This window comes from Passer montanus, unplaced genomic scaffold (genome assembly GCF_014805655.1).
Source record: "Passer montanus isolate IOZ18808 unplaced genomic scaffold, ASM1480565v1 scaffold16, whole genome shotgun sequence".
NCBI classification, from domain to species: domain Eukaryota; kingdom Metazoa; phylum Chordata; class Aves; order Passeriformes; family Passeridae; genus Passer; species Passer montanus.
The window spans coordinates 10493962-10518584 of record NW_024363160.1 but is presented as its reverse complement, the minus strand read 5'-3'; the positions used below and the strand labels follow the sequence as shown (position 1 = coordinate 10518584).

Genomic DNA, 24623 nt, shown 5'->3' with positions numbered 1-24623 from the left:
GGAAAACTTTATTAAATACATGTTTCAAAACTTAATACATATTCCTAGTGGAAATTCAAATTTTATTAAAACAAATTTCTTCACAAAGCCAAGTTAGCTGAAAAATAGCAAGGAGCCAGATCAGATTTAATTTCATCACCTTCTTTAGCAGTTTGCTTAGTTTGGTCCCAAGAAGGGAGTCTCCAGGGTAAAACCAGAATATTAACTGAAGAACCATGCTATTTTAACTACTTAGGATTAAGTTTACAAGCCATGTGATTTCTAGGAATCAACAATGATATAAGTTATGAACATAACGAACAGCAGACGAGGGACATTCCACTTTGCATGAACCACACATTTATCAGTACAGAAGAACATGATAGCAGTTACTCCAGAATTAAAATATACATATATTTCTCAAATCACATCCCTATATCAACAGTAAAAGCACATGTCTAGACTCAAATTTTTATAGCTCTAAATTCTAACCCTGATTCAATTCAAAAAGTTCTGTATTAAACATTCTTCTCAGTCAACATGAAGATGACAGTGAAGATGGCTTCCAAGAGTGAGAAAGGGCTATCAACAGTTCGGTAGCTAATAAAGAAGCCTAGTAATTGCACATTTTGGTTTCTCAAATATTATTTTGCTTTATGAGGCAACAGTTCTTGTTTTCTTGAATAGAGTGAAGCCTCTTCATACTTCCCCCAGCCTTTACCAAGAGGTGTACTTGCAGGGGATGCTACTGTGGATTTAAGGCTAGCCAGCAAGCCTCTCCTGGATTTCTGCTGTTTTGACTCCTCTGCAAAGAAATTCTTTTTCTGTTCTTCAAGCTCTTTTTGCAGGGAAGACACTGTTTCTTCAAGCTCAAGAACACGTTTAGCCCAGTTCTGAAGACTATTCATTTCTTGATCCTATGAGGATAAGGCTGTGTTAAGTATGTGACCACTGCATGGTCTCTCTCTTTCATGCAGTTAATTTTCTGGTTCACATTATTTTATTAAACCCATAAACACCCTTGTTATTACTATGCCATATGGCCATTCACTACCCATTTCCTCTAAATTACATCAAAGTAATTAAAAACCCAGCAAACTACAGGGCCATCCAATCTAGTTAGAGACCAAGTCTCTAAGAAGCTGATGCTAAAATGCTCTGCCACACTATGCAAAGAATTGATGATGTTCTAGGAACCAGATAAAGGTGGCTTTCCTGCCTTGCAATAACTTGCAATAAGCAGTTATTATACCTGCAGATTTGTAGATTACAAGTGAGGTATAGATTCAAAATGCCAAGAGTTGAAAAGTTTAATTTTTTTTTTTTAGGAATCTAGTTGATATCAGAGGGTAGATGCAGTAAACTTTAGGAAGTCCCTGATTTTGAAGGAAAGATGTCTGTTTCTGTGTTAAACAGTTTATCTGCCCATATCTCTCATCCAGTTTGGCTACTTCTGGCAGGACCATCAGTATAGCTGTAAAGCCAAAGATCCTTAGGCCTTATTGCAGTAGCATTTGTGCACTGACACCTTGCTTGCCTCAGCAACATAGCTCATGATGAGTTCTAAGCAGTATTTTCTTTGCTTGACAAGAATTCATGACATCTTTAGATTAGCAGGCTTTGTCAGCAGAGTTACCCCATTGACAGAGTCTATCCCTTAAGCTGAAAAATGAGTTTTGTCTTACAAAATTCAGAGTCAAGTAGTGAAACACAAGGCCTCTGAGCTCATAATTCAGGAAGTTAGGCACAGAAAAACTGCTAACATCAAAACAAATGCTAATTTAACAGTGGTTTTACATGTAAAAAGATGCAGAAGCAGCCAGTACAAGCCATATTTAAGTTTTTTAAATCACTGACTAACCTTGAGCATGATTGTGTGCTTCAGCTGACTGTTTTCTTCTGCCATTTTTCTGTGGCCTTCATTAGCTTCTAGCAGGGCTTCATTTAGTTTCTGTATTTTAAACTTCAGAGATTTTATAAGCTGAAAATAAAGCCCATACACATGGAAGTTCAGAAGAGCATGTTTTACATTAATTTTGTTTATGACTAGAACAGTGCAAACTGCTAGATCAAAACAAGAAAGTCTGCTTCTCCCAGCCTCCTCTGTCCCAGCTCATCATTTCAGGTGATAAAATGCAGCTGGAGCATTCAAAGGCTGTTGTGTTGAAGCTACTGTGATTTACAGACCTGCCAATCAATAAACAGTAGCACAGACCAAGCTACATCTGGAACAGCCTGCTCCATTTCAGTAAGAGTAGTTCAAAGAACACTTTTGTCTCATTAATACTATTCACATTGGAGCACAGTTACCACAGAAGACCTCACCTTTCAAATGGGAAAATTAATGGATTAAGCCTAAGCCCCAAGAGGCAAAAAATTCTGAAGAAAAATAGATGTGACTGTTAATTTACTTCTAGTTGCTAAAAAAACTCACACCCTTAGCCCATGTTTAATGGCTGAATGGGAAGAAAAAAGTGGTGAATTACAAGTCACACATGCACTGATCTTTTGTTTAAACCAGTTCATTCCATTAGTGCCTTTCTGCTGCTTTGCCTTTCTTCCTTCAGTTATTGCCAGGAATCAATATCATCATTCTAACATTGTCTAGCCACACAAACCAACCAATAACTTTATCCTCTTAACAAGCATAAAAGCCAAACTTTCACCAAAATATGAAAGTGACATGGGAAAATTATGTAGAGCTCTCAAAAACAGTGAGAAAACAAATCCTAAAGCCATAGCTCAAGACATTAAACTTGGTAAGGGAACAGTTATTTTTGGAGTACTCTTTCTTAATAGAAAGATATTTAAGTTCTCTTTCCATTTACATGGTTTATTAGAACCAGCTGGAACTATTTCTCCAATCCCTACTCATACTTGATATTAGAGAAAGAAGCAAGACTCATGTCTTCTCCCCACACCCTCTTTAAACATGGGAAACAAACTATCTGTACAAGAAGATCACTCAAGGAAGAGAATAAAAATGCATATTTAAAAATTATTGTTTTCTATAATTCTCACCTCTGTATGGTACTTGGAGCACAGAGATCTTGTTGGAAGAACAGAGATATTCACTTTACTTAAGTTTAGAGTGATAGTGGAGTTGAGTACTTCCAGAAAGGACTGTTTTAAGGCACTATTTTGATTTTAGCTCTAAAATCTAAAATATTACCAGGTTCTGTAACTGTTCCCCTGTGCAGAAGCAGGCAGCATTTCAGGAAGGAAAGCTCTGAGGTCATGGCAGCAATATTTACAATAAATTCCAGCCCAAAGCTAAACATATTTCCTTACTTCCAACTCGCACCACATTCACCATGAATTGTTACAGCAACAAATAGTTTTACAGACCAGACTAATGACAGAACAGTCTCTGGCAAAAGTCATCCACAATTGAGCAAGGGCTTTATTTTTTAATAAGCTCAATGCCCATTTGCAGGAATTTTCATGCATGTCTACAATGCACATCTTTAGGCATTGAACCATGACAGAGTTTACAACCATTATCCCCAGACAAATACTAAGCAAGAGCTACCTCTTCCTTCTCTTCACATTGTTTCTGCAATCCTTCATTGGCTCTCTTCAATGTGCTGTCCATAAGATCTATAGGCAAAAGAAAAGTTTGTTTATACACATTACCAGGAGTAAACTGAACTTTGAATATCCAGGTTACATTCCTACCTCGTTCCATGTTATTTTCAGTAGTCTGAACAGCCGAGCTCAGATTTCCCAGAGCCAACAGTCTCCCTGACTGTTCATCAAGCTGCCTTTCCAATTGCAGTATTTTCTTCTCTCTATCCTGAAAAAAATAAGGGCATATGGTAGAATTTGCCTGCACTTCTGCTTGATCTGGTGCATTAGTACACATCCTTCAATTACACCACACACACGTGTAACTTGAAATTATTCACAGGTTATGCTTAGGAAATCACACTCAGGTCACAAATACACCACACACACGTGTAACTTTAAATTATTTCACAGGTTATGCTTAGGAAATCACACTCAGGTCACAAAAACATCTAGGAAGAAGTTACAAATGAGTCAACTCTTCCAGTCTGAGCATTTCTAAACTCTATTAAATGTAATCATATGGCAGAAAGGAAACTTCAGCATGTATGTGCTAAACATTGTTGCAAGTTACCTTGCTGACTAAGAAAAAACTTACTTCATAGAGCTACATTTTAATCTCAAACTCTTTCCAGAGTATCTGTCAGATTGCTGGTGTGGTGTTTCAGAGTGAGAAATCAAACAAGTGGCATCATCAAGAAAAGTGATTCATCTATTCTGGTCTCTGAAGCTGCCCACCTGGATTCATGCTGTCCTCTCCCTTTGTCAACTAACCCTTCTACATCTCAGGAATTTCAATAGTTTCTTCTCTGACTTGCTACCCAAAGTATCTTGCTCTTTGAATCCTCCCTTATGCAGCCTCTTGGCCAGTAAAAGAGCAAAAACTCTTTTTGTCCACTTTAGTATAGTGTATAGCTAGGATTTAATTGAACACAGAAACAGAGTCCAAGTGAGGAAAAGAGACAAATTTGAAGGAGATGGAAAAACAAAGGCCATTACATAATATGGTGTTGCCTGTCAGCACCTGAATGGAGAGCTGTAAAAGCAGAAATATTTATATATCACAATATACAAGAGAAACCCACTTCTCAAGTCTTGAAAGGAACCTGCCTATCCATAGAGTGTGATGGCTTATGAGTTCCAGAACAGGAGAGTGCAGTGAGAAAGCTCCTCTGGTGGATACCACAGCTGGTCTATTCTTCCACTAAAAACCTTCTGAAAACAACAAGACCCACAGGGCTCATCTGCTGCCTGGATGCACTTAACCATCTATGCAGAGCTTAGAAAATTGAGTTGCTCATAGCTAACCTGGCTGCATTGCAAAAGGAGTAGCAACTTACTAATGCCAAGTCTGAGCAATTCTATGTTTAAGTACATTCAGGAGATTCAGTTCTCTCCTGCATGAAGTTGAATTTCTCATCAGTTTCTTATCCCACAATCCTCCCACTACCTCCAGACCACAGATTAGATATAATTAAAATAGCTATCCTGTAACAAATTCCCCATCACCCTTTCAGAGTAGCATTTTAATCTACTTCCAAAGATCTCTAGAAAGCCAGACTCCTGTATACATCATTTCCCTGGGTGTTCCAGTCATTGCACCGCAAAGCTAAAGATGACTTGGATTTAACTGGACTGTGCCCTCAAAAATCAAAAGGTTTAGGTGTGCACTACAGGTGGTGCCAGAGAAAAGACATCTACATGCTTATGGTGAGCATTGAACACATAACAGCAAGGCTGAACTGCTAGTTATTTTCCTTGTTTAGTGTTATATCCAAAATCCCAGAGTGATTCTGATAAAGAAAAGCAAAATTTACAATTAAGAGTCTAGAGCATACTTTAATGGCAGTCAAGCCATACCTCAACTTTCTCTTGTTCAGCTAGAAATTCTTCTATGGGAACATAATGCTCTTCAATTTGTTCCATTGCACACATATATGCATGTTTCTTAATGGCCTCTTTATACATTTCAAATTTGCTCTCGAGTTTTTCTTCATAGCTGTCTTTCATATCTTCCAAGCGGTTGCTGAAGAGAACATGTTAGTTATGTACAATGTGTTTGCATTCCAGCCAGTACATGGGACTACATGTATTTAACTGAGCATATTCAAGTTATTTCTCTAATCAGAAATAGTGAAACAAAAAGACAAAGAAGCACTTTTTTCCTTTTAATCTCAATGATCCTACAGACTTGCACCAAAATGTAACTTCTACTTGGCATATACCAAAGAAATGCTATAGAAGAACATGTACTTAACACCCGTCAGAAAAAAAGTTATAGAAATTAAGAAAATCCACCAACATACAGCAACAGAAGTGACCACACCCATTTAGATGTTGTATTTGAAACATGCATCCTGGGGCCTTCTTTCACTTTGGGTTTTAGTTGTTGTTTCCATTCAAGATAAACGCCAAATTTATTTTCATAGAATTATAAAATGGCCTGGGTTGGGAGGGACCTTAAAGATCATCTAATTCTCTCATCCCTATCATGGGGAGAGACACTTTTCACTAGACCTTTCCAGCATGTCCTTCAAACACTTCCAGGAATGGGGCATCCCCAACTTCTCTAGACAACCTGTTCCAGTGCCTCATCACAATCACAGTAAAGAAATTTTTCCTAACAAACAAGCTTAACCAGCTCTCAGAGTTTGAATCCACTCCCCCTTGTCCTGTCACTACATACTCTTGTGAGAAGTTCCTCCCCATCTATTATTTCAATACTTTCCACATTTCTGTCAAAATTTAAAAACATGCCCCATCAATGATGCAGAAAATCATCTCAACTGAGAAAAAGCATCAGTGCTAATTCATGTGTTTGGCCAAAGGCAACCAAACAATTTTAAAGCTAGTGCTAGAGGTTAAACCATAGTGTGCTCAGCTGGCACCTTAGTATTAATTTTTTAACAATTCAAACAGCAGGAAACTGATTTAAAGAAGAGTTAAGAGGAAGTGAACTCAATTTGAGGACTCTGGACTTGAGAAAAAACCTGCTAAATTAACAACAGTGCATGGTTCATAATTCATAAGGGCACAGTAATTCATAAGATAGTAAACTAACAGTGGCTCATAAGTCATGCAGAGGAGCTCAAAAGAGATGTGATTGAAACTACCTTAAGCACATGCATGCATATTAACGTGACAGAGTCACGTTTTTGGAAAAATAGCCTCAGTGGAGTACCTGTAACAACCTTCCACATCTGCTAAATAGTAATAACAAGCCAGGACAAGCTTCAGTAATTACAAATTCAACAGAGGAAAGTTGAACAGAAAGCAGCATTACTTTTTCACTGTAAATGGGAAGAGGCTGATCTGAACAAGTTTAATGTTCTTTCTTCCCTTTCCTTCGGAGGTTTTGAAATTGTCCAACCCTGTCTTCTCTAAATAACATGAGTAGATCTGTCCTGAATATACACATGTATGCACATACATGTGTAAATGCATACACGTGGAACCCTTTAAGTCCCAAAGCAGACTGCAATGTGACTTGCCTCCAGGCTTCCTCGGTCTCCAGCAGCTGTTGGAACATTGCTTCTGCCATCTCTTTGCGTATCTTCACCTCCAGAAGGAGCTTACTTCGCCTTTCTGCAGCTACCTTCTCCTTTAAGTCCTCTGCAGCTTTCAAGAGGTCCTAAATTTAAAGTATTTTAGTTCAAAAACCAAGACTGAAACACATATCAACATGCATCTCAAACAAAATATTCATACAGGCAGACATCCATAGAGGGTAATTTTTACAAACTTATGGTTTTTTGGGGGTCTGCACCAAAGTTTAAATATTTTCAAATATAAATTTCTACTGCAAATACATCCTGTGTTCATCTTGATAGTGTCCACTATGAAAAAGTTCACTTCCATTATGGCATTTAAATATTTGTTTGTACAACATAACATAAAACCTACTTGATTTTTACAGTTTATTGCTATTAGATCGTATAGCTTTGTTTTTAAAATGCTGTGTCTTAACTCGTTACTGAAAAAAACAGTTACCGCTGTTACTGAAAAAAAACAAAGGCACAAAAAACTAAATTATGTTATTTTAAATATATGTACTGCTTCCTTAGTCTTCTTGTTGGGCAATCAGATGAATTCCAAATTTAGCACTTGACCTAACTAGAAAGCCACAGGGCATCCTTCCACAGCTACACTGAACTAGGCCACTCTAAGTCTAGTCAGTCTGACACTGAACAGAAACTTAAACTTCCCATTTGATGCAGCTTTCAGCATATCTCTTATGCTAAAACAATATAAGAACTAACAGAATGGCTTCCTTGGGTGCAGTTCTGAGTAGACACGTATTTACCTCGTGACTCAGAATGGTGATGTCCACTTCCTCTTCTGCAGAGGTTTCAGCACTGTCAGCAAAGTCATCTACAGATGTGTTAGCATCAAAGTGCATCATAGGTTTGCCATCACCTCCAACTAGCTTTGGTGGAAAATAACCAAAATTTTTGGGCAGGATTGTCTGGATAACCTGAAAAATCCAGAGGTGATTTACCAATGCTGTTGATATTGTAGTTATCAGGATACCAGGAAGAAGTAGCATAAATGCATTGTTGTATTTACACAATATTTAATGATTACATGAATGCCAACAAAAGCTTACATGCCTTTTAGCAGAAAAAAAAGAATCCATCAATGTAACAATTCTTACATGAACATAAGTACTATAAAAAGATTGAAAATTAAATGATCTGCTAGCAAACTTAGCATACTTGTCTAGACAGGTGGTTTCTCTTCCCTTAAAATATAAGGGTTTTGGTGTAGTTTCCTGCAAAGTTAATGAAAAGCAGAAAATCCCTACAATATTTGCTCCTTCCTGAAACAACATGATGAGGATTCAGAAATTCATGCTATTTACATAAAGATTTTAAGTAACTATGTCATAGAACAGCATGTCAGAGAAGTTTGTCTCCATAGAACACACTTATAACAAAAGTCACACCTGAAAAGAATTAGAAAAATCTTCCTCTGAGATCATATTAGACATGTTATTACAGATTTGTAATAACATGACAGAAATAATCTGTGGCTCCAGACTAAAAAATTACTGTGTTTCTGCCATGAAACACAGCACAGCCCACCATCCCACTCCCTGCAAGAAGCAGCTTCAGGGAACTTGGATGAGGTTAAGGCCAAACATCAACCCCAAGTCCTGAATTTAATGGGAGATTGAGACAGGGAGCAGAACGAGGCCACCATAATCCAGGAGGAATTGGCTACAGCACATAGACACACACAGGTCTGTGGGGCTGGATGGGATCCACCCAAGGGTACTGAAGGAGATGGAGGAAAAGCTTGCCAAGACATTTCTTCATTGTTAATTACTTGCATTTAACCAAATAGGAGCAATGCAGTTGCAAAATATCTCATTTAGGCTACAGAAGAAGATTATACTCCTTTTACCACCACCACCAACTGTCCAAGAAGGTGTGAACAACTCATCTTGTGCAACAGATGTTTAACTGCACCGAGGTTAAGTAATTCATCAAGAGTGTGAATTGAAATCCTGCATTTCCTCAGATACATGGTATAAATCAGTCATATCTGAAAGTGCCCTGTGTTTTACACAGAACATCAGTGGTGTAGAACTGAACAGACAGACACCTGCAGTTTTCTTAACTTCTTACCACAAATAGGTTTGAAGATGGGAAAGACTACTAGAAGCCTTTTAGAGAGAGGCCACATGCAGAAGAACTAATATGAAGAATCAATAATCCAAATTACACTAGAATTCATACAATCTGATCATTTCAAAAATCACTACTAAAAAAATCAAAGCAACCAAAATAAAACAAAAACCAAAAAAATCCCAAAAAAAACACAAAAAGAAAAAAAAACAAACAAAAAAAAACCAAAAAAATCCCAAAAAACACAAAAAGAAAAAAACCCCAACCAAATAAAAGAACCCAAAAAAACCCTCACCAACCAAAAAAACAACAACAACAAAAAAAAGCAGAATAGCAGAGAAAATAGATGTACTCTTACCTGTCGGGCTATAGCTGAAAATTTCATTACATGCAGTGTTTCATCATATGTGGAAGCATGCTGATTGATGTTTACAATCATACAAGCTTTGCCTTTCCCACAAAAAAATGGCTGAAACAGACGAGTCAACTTACTTTCTCTGAATGGAATGTAGCTTGGCTTCATCCTCAGGGAGGGAAAAAAATAAAATTGTGAAACAAAATAAAAATTGTAAAATTGTGGGCTATTGTAGCTCACCTTAATTCTGTGTCTCTCTTTCAGGAAAGAGATCCAGTAGGATGCTCATATTTTAAGCCTAAGTGATTTTACATCAAAGAGCAAGATCTTTCCTGGATTTCCAATAAACTCCAATAAACTGAACTATTTAAAAGTAGCACATTGTCTGCATCACAGTTTCCTAGTGTTCCAAAGCAGATAGTGGAACAAGCCAAAAAAGTGGAACAATCCAAAAGCTAAGTACAGGTCATCTATCAGCTGCCTGATGAATCTACCTGTATAATTTGCAGGTGGAAGTGAAGATGACAAAACTGAAGCTTTGTACACAAAGTGTATTGTTCATATACGTACACTAAAAAAATGTTGTTAGTTTGCTGCAAATTGCCCTTTTTTTGCTCTACACAAAAACCAGTTATGGAGAACTCTGCAGGTATTACAGTGACATCTATAATAAAGAAGACTTAAAAGATTTTGTAGATTTCCAATTTTCTCTGTGCAAACTACTTGCAGAAATATAAAGGGATCCTTAGTGTTTCCACCTGAAACTTGGCATATAAATAACTTGTCACTTACTTTGGGTTTTGATTTTGCTTCAGTGCTGCAATGCACTTTCCAAGGATGTGAAGAGAATTATTAATATTTCCTGCTTCTTTTAGTCTGTCTCCAAAGACATGTGTTTTATTGCACCTCTCTGAACCAGCCAAGTCACAGAACGACAACCTGCATGGAAGAGTTATCCAGAACACACACATGAAGTCCTTCCCAGCTCAACTCAGAGCTCTTTACTTGGCTATAGCAATTTTTTGCTGCTAAACTTGGGCCACTGAATTGTCCCTTATGGCACAATAGGTTACAATCAGAAAATCATCCTGGATAATCAAGGAATTCCATAAATTTTACTTTATATTAGGAAAGCTGCTGAAATACAGGAAACTCTGCAAGTGAGCTAATTTACATGACTATACCATTACTGACTAATACATAAATTTATTTAACTAAAATGATTTGTAAGACCATAAATTTTCATACAACTAAAGCATGAAATCCTATACAAATTAAGGCACATATTTCAAGTGTATGAAAGCCTTATGTTCTTTATCCTTTCCAGCACAAGATGAACAGCTTTTTTCTTACTTAAGATACCAACTCTGTCATTCACCTTACAGCTGCTACAAGTTTTGCCAGGGGGGTATACTATGATAGAGAACAGCAAAAAAATACAGATCCAGTCATTTTCTCAAGTTATCTTTTCTTGAGAGTATTTATCACTGTAGCATCTGACACTTAAATGTGTTATCTCACAGTGAGGTATATTTTGTTACCATCCCTGCTCGGCAGAGACGAGAGAAATCAGTAGAAGCTAGGACTGAACTAAAATGTTCTGTTACATGCTGTCCTCATTTTTCTGTATCAAACTTAATTAATTAGAAGAAAAAAAGACATATTTCCCCAAAAAAAGCTACCTAAATGACATCAGGCCAGAAGATTAGGCTGCTTCCTTTAAACCATAAAAGAGTAGAGACTGAAATATAAGGACTTAACACTGCTCTTTCAGGGTGCATTAAATGCATAAATGCATTAGCATTTTATATTAATGGAAAACAGTTTTTAAGTAAATCATTTGATGGTCCCCCCTTACTGTACATTGGACCATGGAATAGTCTGAGATTATGTCAGCAGAATTCTTTTGGGATGATAGATTTTAATTTGCATTCTAGGAGCACACCAAATGTGTTGCCACAAACATTTGACCCATGAAGACTACTCTGGTCCCAGAGCAGAAAGATAGATTGGCATAGGCAACGCCAGCCCTGGGGCCTTCAGCACCAACTGCTGCCCTCCAGCTGCAGAGATCACCCTGCACCAGCCAGACACTTGAATCCTGCTTACCAGGACATATAGTCTGGTGCTACATGGCCTTACTCTGCCACCACCTCCCCATTATGTGAGAAAATAACATTTTCCTCAATTTGGACAATACTGACAGAGCTGCTCCAGCTAAACCAAAACCTTAGAGACAGGAAAACACTTCTGTGCTTGTCCCTGTTGAGCTTCCAGTCAGTTTATGTGCTCACTAGAGTTCTGATTTCCCTCCCAGCTCTCAGAGAATTTGTTTATTATTAGAAAGTTCAGCAGTTTGGCATGCTTACACCTTAATAATTTTTCCAAAATATTTACATTCTTGGTAATCACATGAAGCATTCACTTACTCTGATACTCCAAGAACACGTGGCTGATGCTCATCAGTTAGCTTGAGTAGCCTGATGGAAAATATACTGTGACTGGAATGGAAAGAAGTTCTTTTTAATAATCAGTTATGAAAATTAAGCAATCACTGAAGCAAAGTAAAATTTGTATGCTACAGAAAGCTCAGTGGTAAAGAGGAGACAAAAATTAATTATAGAATTAATAACTAGTTATCTTGGTATATTACTTCTGCAATGCATTCATTCAGCAGCAAAAAAAAGCTGCATTTTATGACTTTCTTTTCACACAGGAAAAGGAAAAATACCACATGAAGCCTACAACCTGTCTTGGAGAAAAACACCAAGCCAGTTCACTGAAGTCTGCTGATCAAAAGAAGAGTAGTCATGTAGCCACTTAATATAGAAAACCTTTGACAGTATCTGAACTCAGCAAATCTGAAGGATTAACTTAGAAACAAATGATGAGAAGAGAATAAGTTCTAGTTTTACAGTCCTGTAGTTTTGCCCACCTCAATATGCACAGTTACTTGTTTGGTTTTAAAATAATTGATTTAAAATAATTGTTTTCCATAAAGGTTGAGTTTGTAATACTTGAAAATCCAGTAACTCTGGTTTAGACAACAATCTACACAGACAGTAGGCATGTCTGAAACCAAAGAGAAAATTCACAAAAGCAGAAGTGCCCAGTTTCTCTGATTCATCAGGAAGCACAGCACACAAACTTCTTTAGTATATTCCTTAAGCAGTGGGCATTCTAGGCATAAAACTCTGTAAGAAGAACATGCAATTTAACAGCAGCTGTCTATAGCTAATACAGAACATAACTCTTGCTTTTTACAGAAAAAAGCAGGCTTAGTAACACTATGATTGTATTAGCTAAAAATAAAACATGGCCCTTTCACACTTAAAGGACAAATTATTAAGAAGTCATTAAAATCAAGAAAGGAGGCACTTCCAATAGACATTATATAAACTTCTCTATTTCTTCTCACTCCATCAAAAGTCAATTTCTCCCTGATCCCTGTCCAGAGCTGGATAAAAATGTAGGGGTTTCATTCTTAAGACACCAAGTAAGCTCAGCTTGAACACAGCAATCTAAAAGCATCTAGAAAATCTAGCAGCACTGCAAGATACAACACGACCTGATCCTTCCTATATCCCCCAGTGACAGGCTCCAGGTTTCCAAGAATTATACTTCCAGTTATGAAAAATTAACCAGCTTTTCCTGCAACATCCTCACATAGCCATTCTCACTCAGCACCACTAGCATTTGCCAAGATGCACAGCCCTGCTGGCACTCAAAAATGAATGTGATTTGATCTTTTTGGTTGCCCAAAGACATGAATAGCAACCTGAGTGCAGCTACTACTAGTAACAGAGCCTCTCCTGGTTTTCTTTCAGAGAGAATTTCATAAAAAAAGCAGAATAATCAAGGGAATTATTAAACTATTATTGAAGAGTGGTTCATTTCACACATATTCTGAAGTGCCCTCCCTTCCCCTCAAAAGGGACAGAGTATGCTTATAATTACAGGAACAAACCTTCTACTTGATTGCTCGTTCATTCTGGTACAGGCAAAACTTCGGTTCTTGTTTCCTATTTTTAGCAGTCTGCAGGCTTCTTCAGTGCTCTGAACCTGAATCCACTTTAAGTCTGCAAAAAGAGATCTTTTACATACATTTCTGATCATCAGAGAAATTCTGTGCAACTGCCCAGGTCATAAAACAGTATTATTACCTTTAATGTAGCAATTTCCTCCTTGATCCTCACAAATTCTTAGGACTCTGCGCCTTTGAGGTTTTGATGTAGACAAAATACTTAATAGGTCGTACACATATTCGTTATAAATTTCACAAAAGGAAATCCACACAGATGCTTGTGTTCTCTGCTGCATATTAGTCTTGTGAATGTTAAGTGGAACAAAGTTCTTCTCTGCCAACCCAAAACAGAGGAAGAGTTCAAAGATCAACTCATTAACAGATTTTAAATCAGTATACAGAATCTTCTAAAAGGACCTATAGAACCTGCTAAAGGAGAAGGTTTAGATACATCTGTATTGTACAGTTATATAAACAGGGATAACTTCAGCTTTATCCAAAAATGTCCAGACTTCTCAGCAGTCATCTGTTACAAGCATATACCCAAGTTCTAAGCTGATGGCCTTGCTTTATCACAGACTTCCAGCAGTTTATACATTATATTTGCAAAACTAAGTCTCCCTCATCCCCCCAAAAGGAGTGAAACTACCAAAATATTTTTATATAGTTGTGCTTTCTCCAGAGGAAGACAAATATGTAGTAAAAACCTATATATATTTACTTAGTAGTATAGTATAGGGATTTTTTTATCCACTGGCAGTAACCCACTAATATTTCTTAATTCAAATTATGTTTTTCCCCACACACAACAGTTTTCCACTTTACCTAGGGAGTTAGAAGGGTGATTGTCTGAAGTAGAGTTAGAAGACTCCAACTTCACATCACAGAAATTTGTTATAGTATTTGAGATGCTCTCTGTCTCCTTGAGAAAATAAAAGACTATTAAATCCACGTGAACAGATGAGAAAAGCAGAAGTTAAAAATTACAGCAATTCCAGTACTTAAGATTAAAATACTGAAGTAGTATTAAATGCTACGCCACCCTTACTCTGGCTGAAAATGAAATGTTTTAATAACACTGAACTATAATCAATAAATGCTCTTTGACATGAATCACATGAATTATTGCTTGCTGGTTCTCCCAGCAACCAGTTTTGGTGGACAGTTGCTGCTAACAATGGAGATTTAATTTCAGAGTCCTAGGAGAAGAAGGATTCTGTCAGACTGCCTTTATGAGCTATTGACCAAGTCTGAACAGTGCTTCAGTCATCCAGAAGAACTGGAGAACTTTCCTCCAGGAGTAATTGCCAAGGTGGTAGGACTTAAGTTATGACAAACCAACACTCTAAGTTGCTTCAATTCAGACTGCACTAAAAGGCCATGAAAAACAGACAACAGGACAGTTTCTTTAAGTATGCACATTTGCTGAATTTCTTTACACCATCAGAATTGTTTTAAACCTGCCAAGAGTCAACAAAGCACAGCCTTGAAGCTACCTCTGGAAAAACTAATGTAACAAAGTAGCAACTCCCACTAGAGCCCAGCATCTCTACCTACTCCCTCTCTCTTTCCATATTTTATAGGCACCTATAAATCAGGACATTCACCCTGATTTCTCTTTCCTGACAGAGGGTCATCCTACAGTAGGAGGGAACAGATCCAGAGAAGCAAAGCCTAGTGTTAGAGCTACTCAAATGCAGCACCAACTCGATCATGGATTGACTGCTGATGCCAACATTACCCACTTGGTACACCCAAACCAGAATTCTTACAAACAGAGAGGCACAAAGCCACACTTTGATTTCTTCATTTTAGAGATAAATAGCATAGAATAAATTACAACAAAATCATACAAGTGACCATTTTGCAGAAGCTGACTGCCTATATGATTGTTTGAGTATTAGAAGCCTAACCTAACCACACCATTGTTTGTGAAGTGCAAAGCAGGATATGGGACTGACACTCAGTGAGTGGATTAACTGTTGCTACACTGTTTTTCAAGTGAAATACAGAAGAGAGCATGAAGATGCGTGCCTAAAAACAAGTGGGAATGAACCGGAACTGACATTGTTTGCCAACAACAGAAGCTGACATTTAACAGGAAAGACAATAACAGGTGGGAATAGGAATGCATGTAAAGCATCTTTTAATCCAGTAAAAACCAGTATTGAACCCCATGAAAAGAACCAGGAAAGGGAAGGAAGGGAGGGTATGAACCATGCTAAGCAAGAGTTGTTGCAGCAGTACTGCATACAGAACATAAACAGTAGGACATTAAGTGCTGCAGTAACTCAGAGCAGTTAAAACTGGGAGAATGAAAGGAACAGCAAGCTCTTTCTGTGAGATGTGTAAACTGAGCCCGGGAAAGGAGCCTACAGAAATCCATGTCAACCAAAGCCAAGCCCACCAAAATGTATCTGCTCTCAGATTAGCGTCACTGTTTGGATGCTCCCTCAGCTGTAATCTGAGAGCAACCAAAGCCAAGCGCACCAAAATGTATCTGCTCTCAGATTACAGCTGAGGGAGCATCCAAACAGTGACGCTAATCATTCACAACTTATAAAGAAGCACAGCTTCAGAACTGGAGATCACTGAATTATCCCTGTGGAAGCATTGTAACACACAAACTGGGTCCTGTCATGGAATAGTTTCCTGATTCATCTTCACCTGTCCTTCTTGATGGTGGAGTGTTGCTCTCTTTGCACTGCAGTGCATCAGCATCTTGATCACCTACTGCAACATTCAGTTACTAAGCTACAAGTAAGTCAGACTGATTTAATAGAAGGAAATATTTTTATAGAGTTATCTTTAAAATAAGATATTGACCTTTTGTTCCAGACTTTGGGAGGAACCATAAAATTTTTGGAGGTATTTACTTACTATCCTCCCGACCATCTCAACTTTTCTTTAAGATGCCCTCCTCTTCTCTTTGCATACACATACTCAGAGACACTTTCAAAATAAATATGTAATCTATGGGGTCCTGCCTGTTCCTCTTTTCAAGGCTGCAGCTTCCATAAAATTTTTGGAGGTATTTACTAACCTCCCAACCATCTCAACTTTTCTTTAAGAAGCCCTCCTCCACTCTGTGCATACACATACTCAGAGACACTTTCAAAATAAATATGTAATCTTTCAAATATTTCAGATTTTTCATCTGAGATATTTCCTCAAGAGTTTACCAGACTCAGACTAAACAAAGTTTTGGGTTGCAGGATATAAATTAAGCAACAAAATTTAGTGTGGAACTTAACATATAAATTTGAATCATAGAAGGATATTTTGTCAGGGTTAACTGGAGCATTTAAACAAGGTTAGTGTTAAAGACCACAGAAAAAAGAAAATCTAATCATTATTTCTGTACATCCCAGAATTAATTTAGAATTGCTCTGAATGATAACCAGCTGAGCCTACTGCATTCTGGGATTAGATGCACAGAATCACAGTTCAGGGGAAAATGTTCTGAGCAAAAGGAATCTGACAGCAAACTGCAACTGGACTTAGAAGCATAAAATAGTCCCAAGTACATGGATGCCCATTTTCTGGTGAGACAGTTTCTTACTATAGAAAGAGAAATTACTAAGAACAGGAGGGTTACCACAGTAAAGACTTCTCTATTCTACCTAGAGTCTTCAAAGACCAGCCTTAGTCACATACTGTCCCCTAAAGCAGAGAGGAATCCTTTTAGAACATTAATTTTGTGACACCTGACTTCACTTGCTGAGTCAGAAAGCTTCTTTATGAAATTATATGAATCACAGGTTTATAAGACTGTTTTTAAGACTGTTTTCCACCAAAAGGGACTCTCCCTGCCTTCTTCACTGCCTCTGCTAAGACAGTGCTATCATCTCTGCTGAGCTGGTCCAAGCATTTGAATGACTGCACCAAGATCCAGCCTGGGAACCCCACCTGCAAGAAGAGCCACTTAAAAAGAACCAGGTTTTAGCTAGGTCATGTAGCTGTCAGACTTTTCTAAGGCCACTGTCACCACAGTAGCAGTATCAGAACTGCTCCTCTAAAGAGGAGACTTCTCACTAGAAATTGAGATTTGGGTTTCTGATGGTTTTTGGTTTGAACTGTGTGCTGCAGAACGTTCTTCCAGTTTACCCTGAGCTCCAAAACCAGCCAATTGTCTTATTATTCCAAGGTTAACCAAGCATGCATACTGTATATTTTCATAAATATAAAGAATCAATAGTGGAATAAAGACTTTTAAAACTTCCTGTCTTACAGAACAGCTTTAAGAAGCATTTGGACACTGACCTCTTTCAGTGATGCAAGAATAGCAGTTTTTAAGGCTTCTTCTTGCTTAACTTGTTCATCTTCTAGTTTCTTAACATCAGTGCTCAAATATGGTTTGAAGTTCATCTTCAGGTAATGTCTTCCTCTTATGTGGTTAAAAATCACATCAAGTGAGCGAGGTAAAATACCAAGATCTTTGGAAGTCCCTTAAAAATATTAAAAAATTAAGTGTAAGCATTCATGTAAGCTTGTCATTGGATTTTACTTGGGTTTTGTACATGCAAACATTTTATACCTTGGATAGTGAATGTCTTGCCTGCATTTGTAACTCCATAAGTAAATACCAGTCCATTCACTCCATTAACATATGCTCTCAGGATATCTTTCATTGAGCCTTCAAAAAACTCACTCTGAGTAGTTTCTGGTCCAAAGACCTAGGATAAGGGAAAGAAAGAAAAAAAGAAGGGATAAACGGCACAAAAGTTTAATAAGCCAAAATATTAAGTACTGATTAGACATGACTGATTTTTCAGAACAAGCTGAGTAGGAGACACTAGTTTAATTTCCTGTCTTGCCTGAACCCCTTCTGATTCAGTGTTTTCTGCTGGGTTCTCACAGGATGCCTGCTTAATTCTGAGAGGCACTCAGGCTTGCACTCATTTTTGACTATTTTCCTACTCCTAAAATAAACTGCTCAGAATTCTATTGAGCACATGCTGTTCAGTGGACACTTTCAAGAGCTCTGCTGGTGATGTAAAACTCCCTCCTCACTCTTCACCAGTTACCCACAACTGATGAGAAAATCAGCATTACAATGGTCCAAATAACTCAATCCCTGGAACTGTTTATCTTTTGGTACTGTAAGAACAGAATTTCTTGCAGTAGGCAAAGCTAAGAAATTTGCTTTCAGTATAGAAGGTTTAAGCAGTTAAGCTGCTATGCTTTCAAAAGGAAGTTACTAAATACATGCTTACAAAAATTCCTACAAACAGAAGGTTTCTGAGATAAAAGCATCTGCAGGAACAGCAGAAACACAGTAAGTTTGTGCCTACAAGGTGTTTCAGTAGCATCTAATCAAGGAAAACCACAGACCTGCCAAAGAAGCTTCCTTGTCTCATCTAATAGGCACCTCCATTGTAATACAGCTTTCCTGACAGCTTATCAGTAATCAATAAGCAGGTTTTTTTTTTAAAAGGCAAGTACCACATGTAATTAAAATTTTAAAAATCACATTGCATGAAATAATAAAAAATTCAGCTTTCATTATAGTGAAATATACAAAACCAAAAATTAGAAAGAATTTGGCTTACCTGAGAAAAGGTGAAGCTGTGCACAGCATGACCAATCCCTCTTTCACTGTTTTTCATTGCATAAGACTCTTTGGGTGCATTAAGAATTACTGTCTGTGCATCTTCAATAGTTACACAGCCCTTAAAAAACAAGGCAAACCAAAACACAACACAAAGTTATTCAGGAAAAAAGCTATCTGAAAAAAAACCAAAAAATTAACACTCCCTCCAACAAACCCTGAAAGCCAAGTGTCTTCACCCATTTACCAGAGCTACAAGAAGTCCCACAATTTACCTATATCATCTCGAGGCATGTCACTACAGAGGTATTCACTTCACATGAAAGCCAGAGTACAAAGTCAAGGCAATCATTTGGGGTTTTTGAAGAGGTAAAAACTTTTACTAGCATTCCTTCCATCAACTTTTCCTTGTGAGCACTTTCTAAATCCTTGTATGTTGTGATTGTGACTTGCATAATCACTACAAAATTAAAATCACATAGAAATCTACTGGTTTTCCACATCAGTCATTTTCAGTGTGAAACAGACTATGAGCAGAATTTATGAAATAAATTAAGTCTGAAGCATTATCCTTTGATGAATAGTGTTACCAGTAATGAAAGGAACTGAATTAGTTTCAAGTAATTTGATTGCTATTCTCAAGTAAGTAAAGGTGAAATACAACTACCAAACACTTACTAGCTAGATTAATGTAGGATGCAGTGTTAAAGAAAAATTTATTTTATACCAGATAGGCTACCAAACAAAGATGCAAAGTGAACTCCCAGTATAGCTTAACAATGCATTTTCTGAAAGGATTTAACTTAATCTGACATTTATGTTCAGAGACTGGCCAGAACTTCTAAAGCCAATAATCCATGTGTGGTGTGTATGTAGGAAGCACTGCTGTTCCTAGGAGCCTCAATTAACAAGTGTGATTATAAACTGATATAGAAGCTCTATGCCAGTAATTAACTGGTACAGACCTCATAGCAGCCTACAACTTGCTCACAAGGAAATGAAAATGGGCAGGCACTGATCTCTCTGGTGACAAGACATGAAGGAATGGCCTGAAGTTGCGTCAGGGGAGGTTTAGTCTGGAAATTAGGAAAAGGTTCTTCACCCAGAGGATGGCTGCACACTGAACAGGCTCCCCAGGGAAGTGGTCATAGCCCCAAGCCTGACAGAGTTCAATAAGCATTTGGACAATGCTCTCAGGCACATGAGTTTGGAAATTAGAAAAAGGTTCTTCACCCAGAGGATGGCTGCACACTGAACAGGCTCCCCAGGGAAAGGGTCACAGCCCAAGCCTGACAGAGTTCAAGATGCATTTGGACAATGCTCTCAGGCACATGGTGTGACTCTTGGGGCTGTCCTGTGCCAGAAGGGACAGAAGATGTACTTTGACTATCCTTGCAGGTCTCCTCAAACTCAGCTTATTCTGTGATTCTGAGAAGCTCTAAGAAACTGCTTTCTGAATTTAGACCGAAGGAATGGCCTGAAGTTGCGTCAGGGGAGGTTTAGTCTGGAAATTAGGAAAAGGTTCTTCACCCAGAGGATGGCTGCACACTGAACAGGCTCCCCAGGGAAGTGGTCATAGCCCCAAGCCTGACAGAGTTCAATAAGCATTTGGACAATGCTCTCAGGCACATGGTGTGACTCTTGTGCCAAAAGGGACAGAAGATGTACTTTGACTATCCTTGCAGGTCTCCTCAAACTCAGCTTATTCTGTGATTCTGAGAAGCTCTAAGAAACTGCTTTCTGAATTTAGACCAATCACCTGCTCACTGTGCCAGGCTCTGAACCTATGTAGTCTTCAACATTTCTCCCACATCAGCAGGGACAGGAGTGCTGGTCAGATGTACTAAACCCTAGAGAGCTACAGAATAATCCAGATCTGCAGCATGTGCCATCAGCTGCCACCAAGCTCATGGCAGCCTGTGAGTAGAGGCCCAAAGCAGTCAGATCTGCAGAGATGGAAGCCAGCTGGTAACAACTCACTCCACTTGTCTCCCCCAGCTAACCCTGCAGGTAAGTTGGCAGAAGCTGGACCATTTCTGGCACCATACACATCATTTGTATCCAAAAACCATAACTTCCTACTTTCCCACAGCTGACTCTGGAGAATTGCTGACAGGAGTACAGAATTGCACCCAGAGCTCTTAAGCTTTACTTCCATAAACCATTATTTCTATAAGCATCAACAACTGATCAGTTAACCTGTTGATTGTCTTTGTTTAAAGCATCAGCCTGTAACTATAAGAAATAGGTCTTGGGTTCTACTTTTTTTTTTTTTTTTGGCCACAGATTTGGAGCAAAGGTGCTTTCCTGAAAATTATGCATGGCAAGGAAAGATAAAAGACCTAAAAATTAAATTGATCTGTTTGATTTAACAATTAGGAAGGGGGGCTAACTTAACTGTTTTGTGTGGGTTTCTTCCATTTGTGATCAAGCATTTTCATCTTGGGTTCTACTTTTTCTTTTTTTTCTTTTTTTTGTGCCAGATTTGGAACAAAGGTGCTTTTCTGAAAATTATGCATGGCAAGGAAGAAGACAAGACCTAAAAATTAAATTGAGCTGTTTAACAATTAGGAAGTGGGGCTAACTTAACTGTTTTGTGTGGGTTTCTTCCATTTGTGATCAAGCATTTTCTTCTTGGATTCAGGTGACAGTAAAGAAAGTAGAAAACACTAAAAATGTTGAAGATCTTTCAATCATTCTGTTTTTGGAGGCTGAGAAAAAAGCCTGAATCCCAAGCAAAACAAATTCTACAGCTAAGAGATTGGAAGATCAACTATTTCAGCCTGAACTACTTGCAAACAAAAAAATTTAGACAAACATCAATGTTCACTTTTTCCTCCCTGCTTTTAAGAAATGTCTGACTCCAAAGAGGAATGTACTAAACAACTCCTGAAACAATTTGATTTTGCAAATCAATTTACACTTGGAGACAGCTCAGACTGTGGAATTTACCAAACTGGAAGCACTGTGGAAGTACACATTATTCAAGGAGAGCTAAGAAAAGGCAAAAGAAAGCTGGGGGCAAGGAGGAGGGAAGAATTATCCCAGTGAAAACAATACAAAGATTCCAACTCTGGTAGATCAAAAGCAAGAATGCATTTTTTAAAAGCAATTTGCAATAAGTAAGTAAGAACTAACATTAAATCCTTCTTAGAGCTCTTCAAGCTGACCTCTCCTCAATCAGCCAGCCTGCAAAGACAAGGACTAAGAGATGATACAGAGACCTTGTCCTTCTCAGGACAGACAGCTAAAGGAATTCTTCACATCAGTGCCCACAATGAGGGAAAGGGGAGCACTTCTAAGTGTTTGTACATGTGTGTGTATAAAACACTGAAGCATCTGAATCTGACAGTGTAGAGGTTACAGAGGATTTTGGACAGGCTGAGCAAGAAGTCACCAGGATGAGGTAGGAGATTATTCAAGCATTTCAAAGAAGCTTAAGGGTCAGATACTCAAATTATGCCTAGAATTGCAAAATATCTTCCAAGGAACTCCTCTGTATCTTCAGCTCTACAGAGAGCTGACACCAATTTTTAAATAATGTACCCAGTGAAATTTTGAAGAGCTAGAGGTGTGCATACAAATTATAAAAAGTCACAGGAGTGTGAAAAAAAAAATCTTGCATCTATCCAGATGCCAAATAATTCCACATAAGGGCTCATGCAAAAGAAAGTTCTGCCTTACAACAACAACAACTGTTGTTCAGGGGAGGAAAAAAAATGTTATTTCTTAGTTCTACAACAAACCTGGGATTCATGGCTTTCAAGCTCTGCTATAGAAAAGGGCCTCACTCTCAAGAAGACTTTCAAAGGCTCATACACCTATTAATTAAAAAGAAAATACAAAACACAGTTATAATTGCCACTTTTTAAACAGAACAGCCCCAAATCATATCAGCATAGCATCTGATACAGTGTTTCCTATTTTATATTAATGTCTTATTTTCCTTTCACATCCAGGTGAGACTCTAAGCTTTTATTTGCCTCTTTCCCTTCTAATGTCCTCAAGTAACCCTCTTCTTGTGGGCTCCCCCACTCCCCCCCTCCCTTTAGCATTCTTTCACGACAAAACCGGTATTTTCATTTTAAAAGAGCACACTATCAGAGGCACAAACTGCAGTGCTTCCACCTTCTGGCCTCCCGCTGTACCGAATTCAAGCTGTGTTATCCTAACAGCTGCTGCACAGCACTTGGATTTCATATGGAGCATTAGCACTGACTGACACACTCCTAGCCTCAAGAGACCACTTCCTTACCACCACCCAGGCACCAGACCCTCATCTTCCTCACAGCAACAAGCAGGCAACCATCCTCAGTTGCTCAGGTGGCCTTTTCCATCCCCCAACAATCTGCCCTCCCAGGTAAAGCAATAGTAGCAGGGAGCATTTTAGAGGGATGCCAGCACTCCTTCCTTTCTTAAGGAGTTTTGGTTTTCACTTTGGCAACATTTCATTCAGCAGATGGATTTACCAGAGTTCTCCACAGCTCTGTCATGACCAGCAGCACTAATCAGACAAAGCAAAGTCACCTGAGGAAAAGTCACCCAGGAAACAGATCCCTCTAAAAAGGCAGAGCTGGGGATATTATCTTCTGCTGGAGCACAGCAGAGCATTATAGATTTTTAATTTCTAAGCACCTAATCAGCTTTCACATCAAGGATCCATGTATTTTTTAAAGCTTATTAAAAAGAGCAGTACAGTCTCATTACATTCCAGTTGCAGCTACTGAAGTCTTTTATTTTTTTTTCTCAAAGTTTAGTGCATCAGATTGCAAAGCACTGACCACGTGTCTGCTTTTGGTGCAGATATGGCTATGGCCCGTGTGTAATCAATCAGAAATAAGCAGAAGAATCAAACACATCTCAGAGGAAGAGGAGTACAGCAGTTCTCACCAAAGAAACATTTATTAAAGCTTAAAAAAAACCCCAAATCCACCAAAAAACAACCCAGCATCACCAGAATACACCTCGTAAAACCAATCCACACCTGCTGTTCCTCTGTATTAGGCAATACTGTTGACTCCAAGGGTGAAGATTTACCCTCTACACTCAGAAAAGAAACCGATTCCACGTCACACACTTCCATGGGAACATCGTTTTTCCCTTCAACAGCCATCGTTTTCTGCAAAGGAACTTAAAAGTGGGGGAGGAAAAAAGCCCATCATTTTCTGAGAGAACGGACAAAAATACATACGGAGCATAACAAAGATGGGACCAGCTCATACATAAACAGGCACTTCCGAAGAAGACAGGACAACCTAGAGAAGTTTTGGGGAAGTACGACCTTTAAAAGAAAAACCACCCGGCAGGTTATACTAGGAAACACTCAAGGGAAAGCGCGCTAACAGCCCCAGCTGGGCACGGCTCTCATCCACCTGCAGCCCCCTCCCCGGCAGGCTCAACACCCGCGGCCACCCGGGCTGAGGGGCACCCGGGCCCCGCTCCCGCTCCCTCTTCCCGGGAGCGCCGCTACCTTGGCGCGCGCGAGAGCCCGCGAGCCGGTCCCGCGCAGGGCTGGGG

General features: G+C 38.6%; 1 protein-coding gene across 3 annotated transcripts; it reads right to left on the bottom strand.

Annotated features, from left to right (window-relative positions):
* Positions 1–16: 16 nt before the first annotated feature.
* LOC120499271 (kinesin-like protein KIF20A) lies at positions 17–24616 on the bottom strand. 3 transcript variants are annotated; one of them, XM_039702890.1, is made up of 19 exons: positions 24298–24507; positions 24091–24225; positions 22853–22927; positions 19108–19227; positions 18093–18231; positions 17819–18003; positions 14381–14477; positions 13695–13889; positions 13499–13610; positions 11961–12032; positions 10324–10470; positions 9535–9700; positions 7850–8020; positions 7038–7177; positions 5407–5572; positions 3658–3775; positions 3512–3579; positions 1841–1960; positions 17–896 (listed from the first exon to the last, which is right to left on the bottom strand). In XM_039702890.1, exons 1-19 carry the CDS (start codon positions 24328–24330, stop codon positions 624–626), a joined length of 2532 nt encoding a protein of 843 aa, XP_039558824.1. In that variant the 5' UTR covers positions 24331–24507; the 3' UTR covers positions 17–623. The 3 variants fall into 3 exon arrangements, with proteins under 3 accessions (XP_039558824.1, XP_039558825.1, XP_039558826.1); XM_039702891.1 differs by lacking the exon at positions 24298–24507 and adding an exon at positions 24577–24616 and having other exon boundaries at positions 624–896; positions 24091–24236; XM_039702892.1 differs by having other exon boundaries at positions 624–896; positions 24091–24236; positions 24329–24507.
* Between the last annotated feature and the right edge of the window lie 7 nt (positions 24617–24623).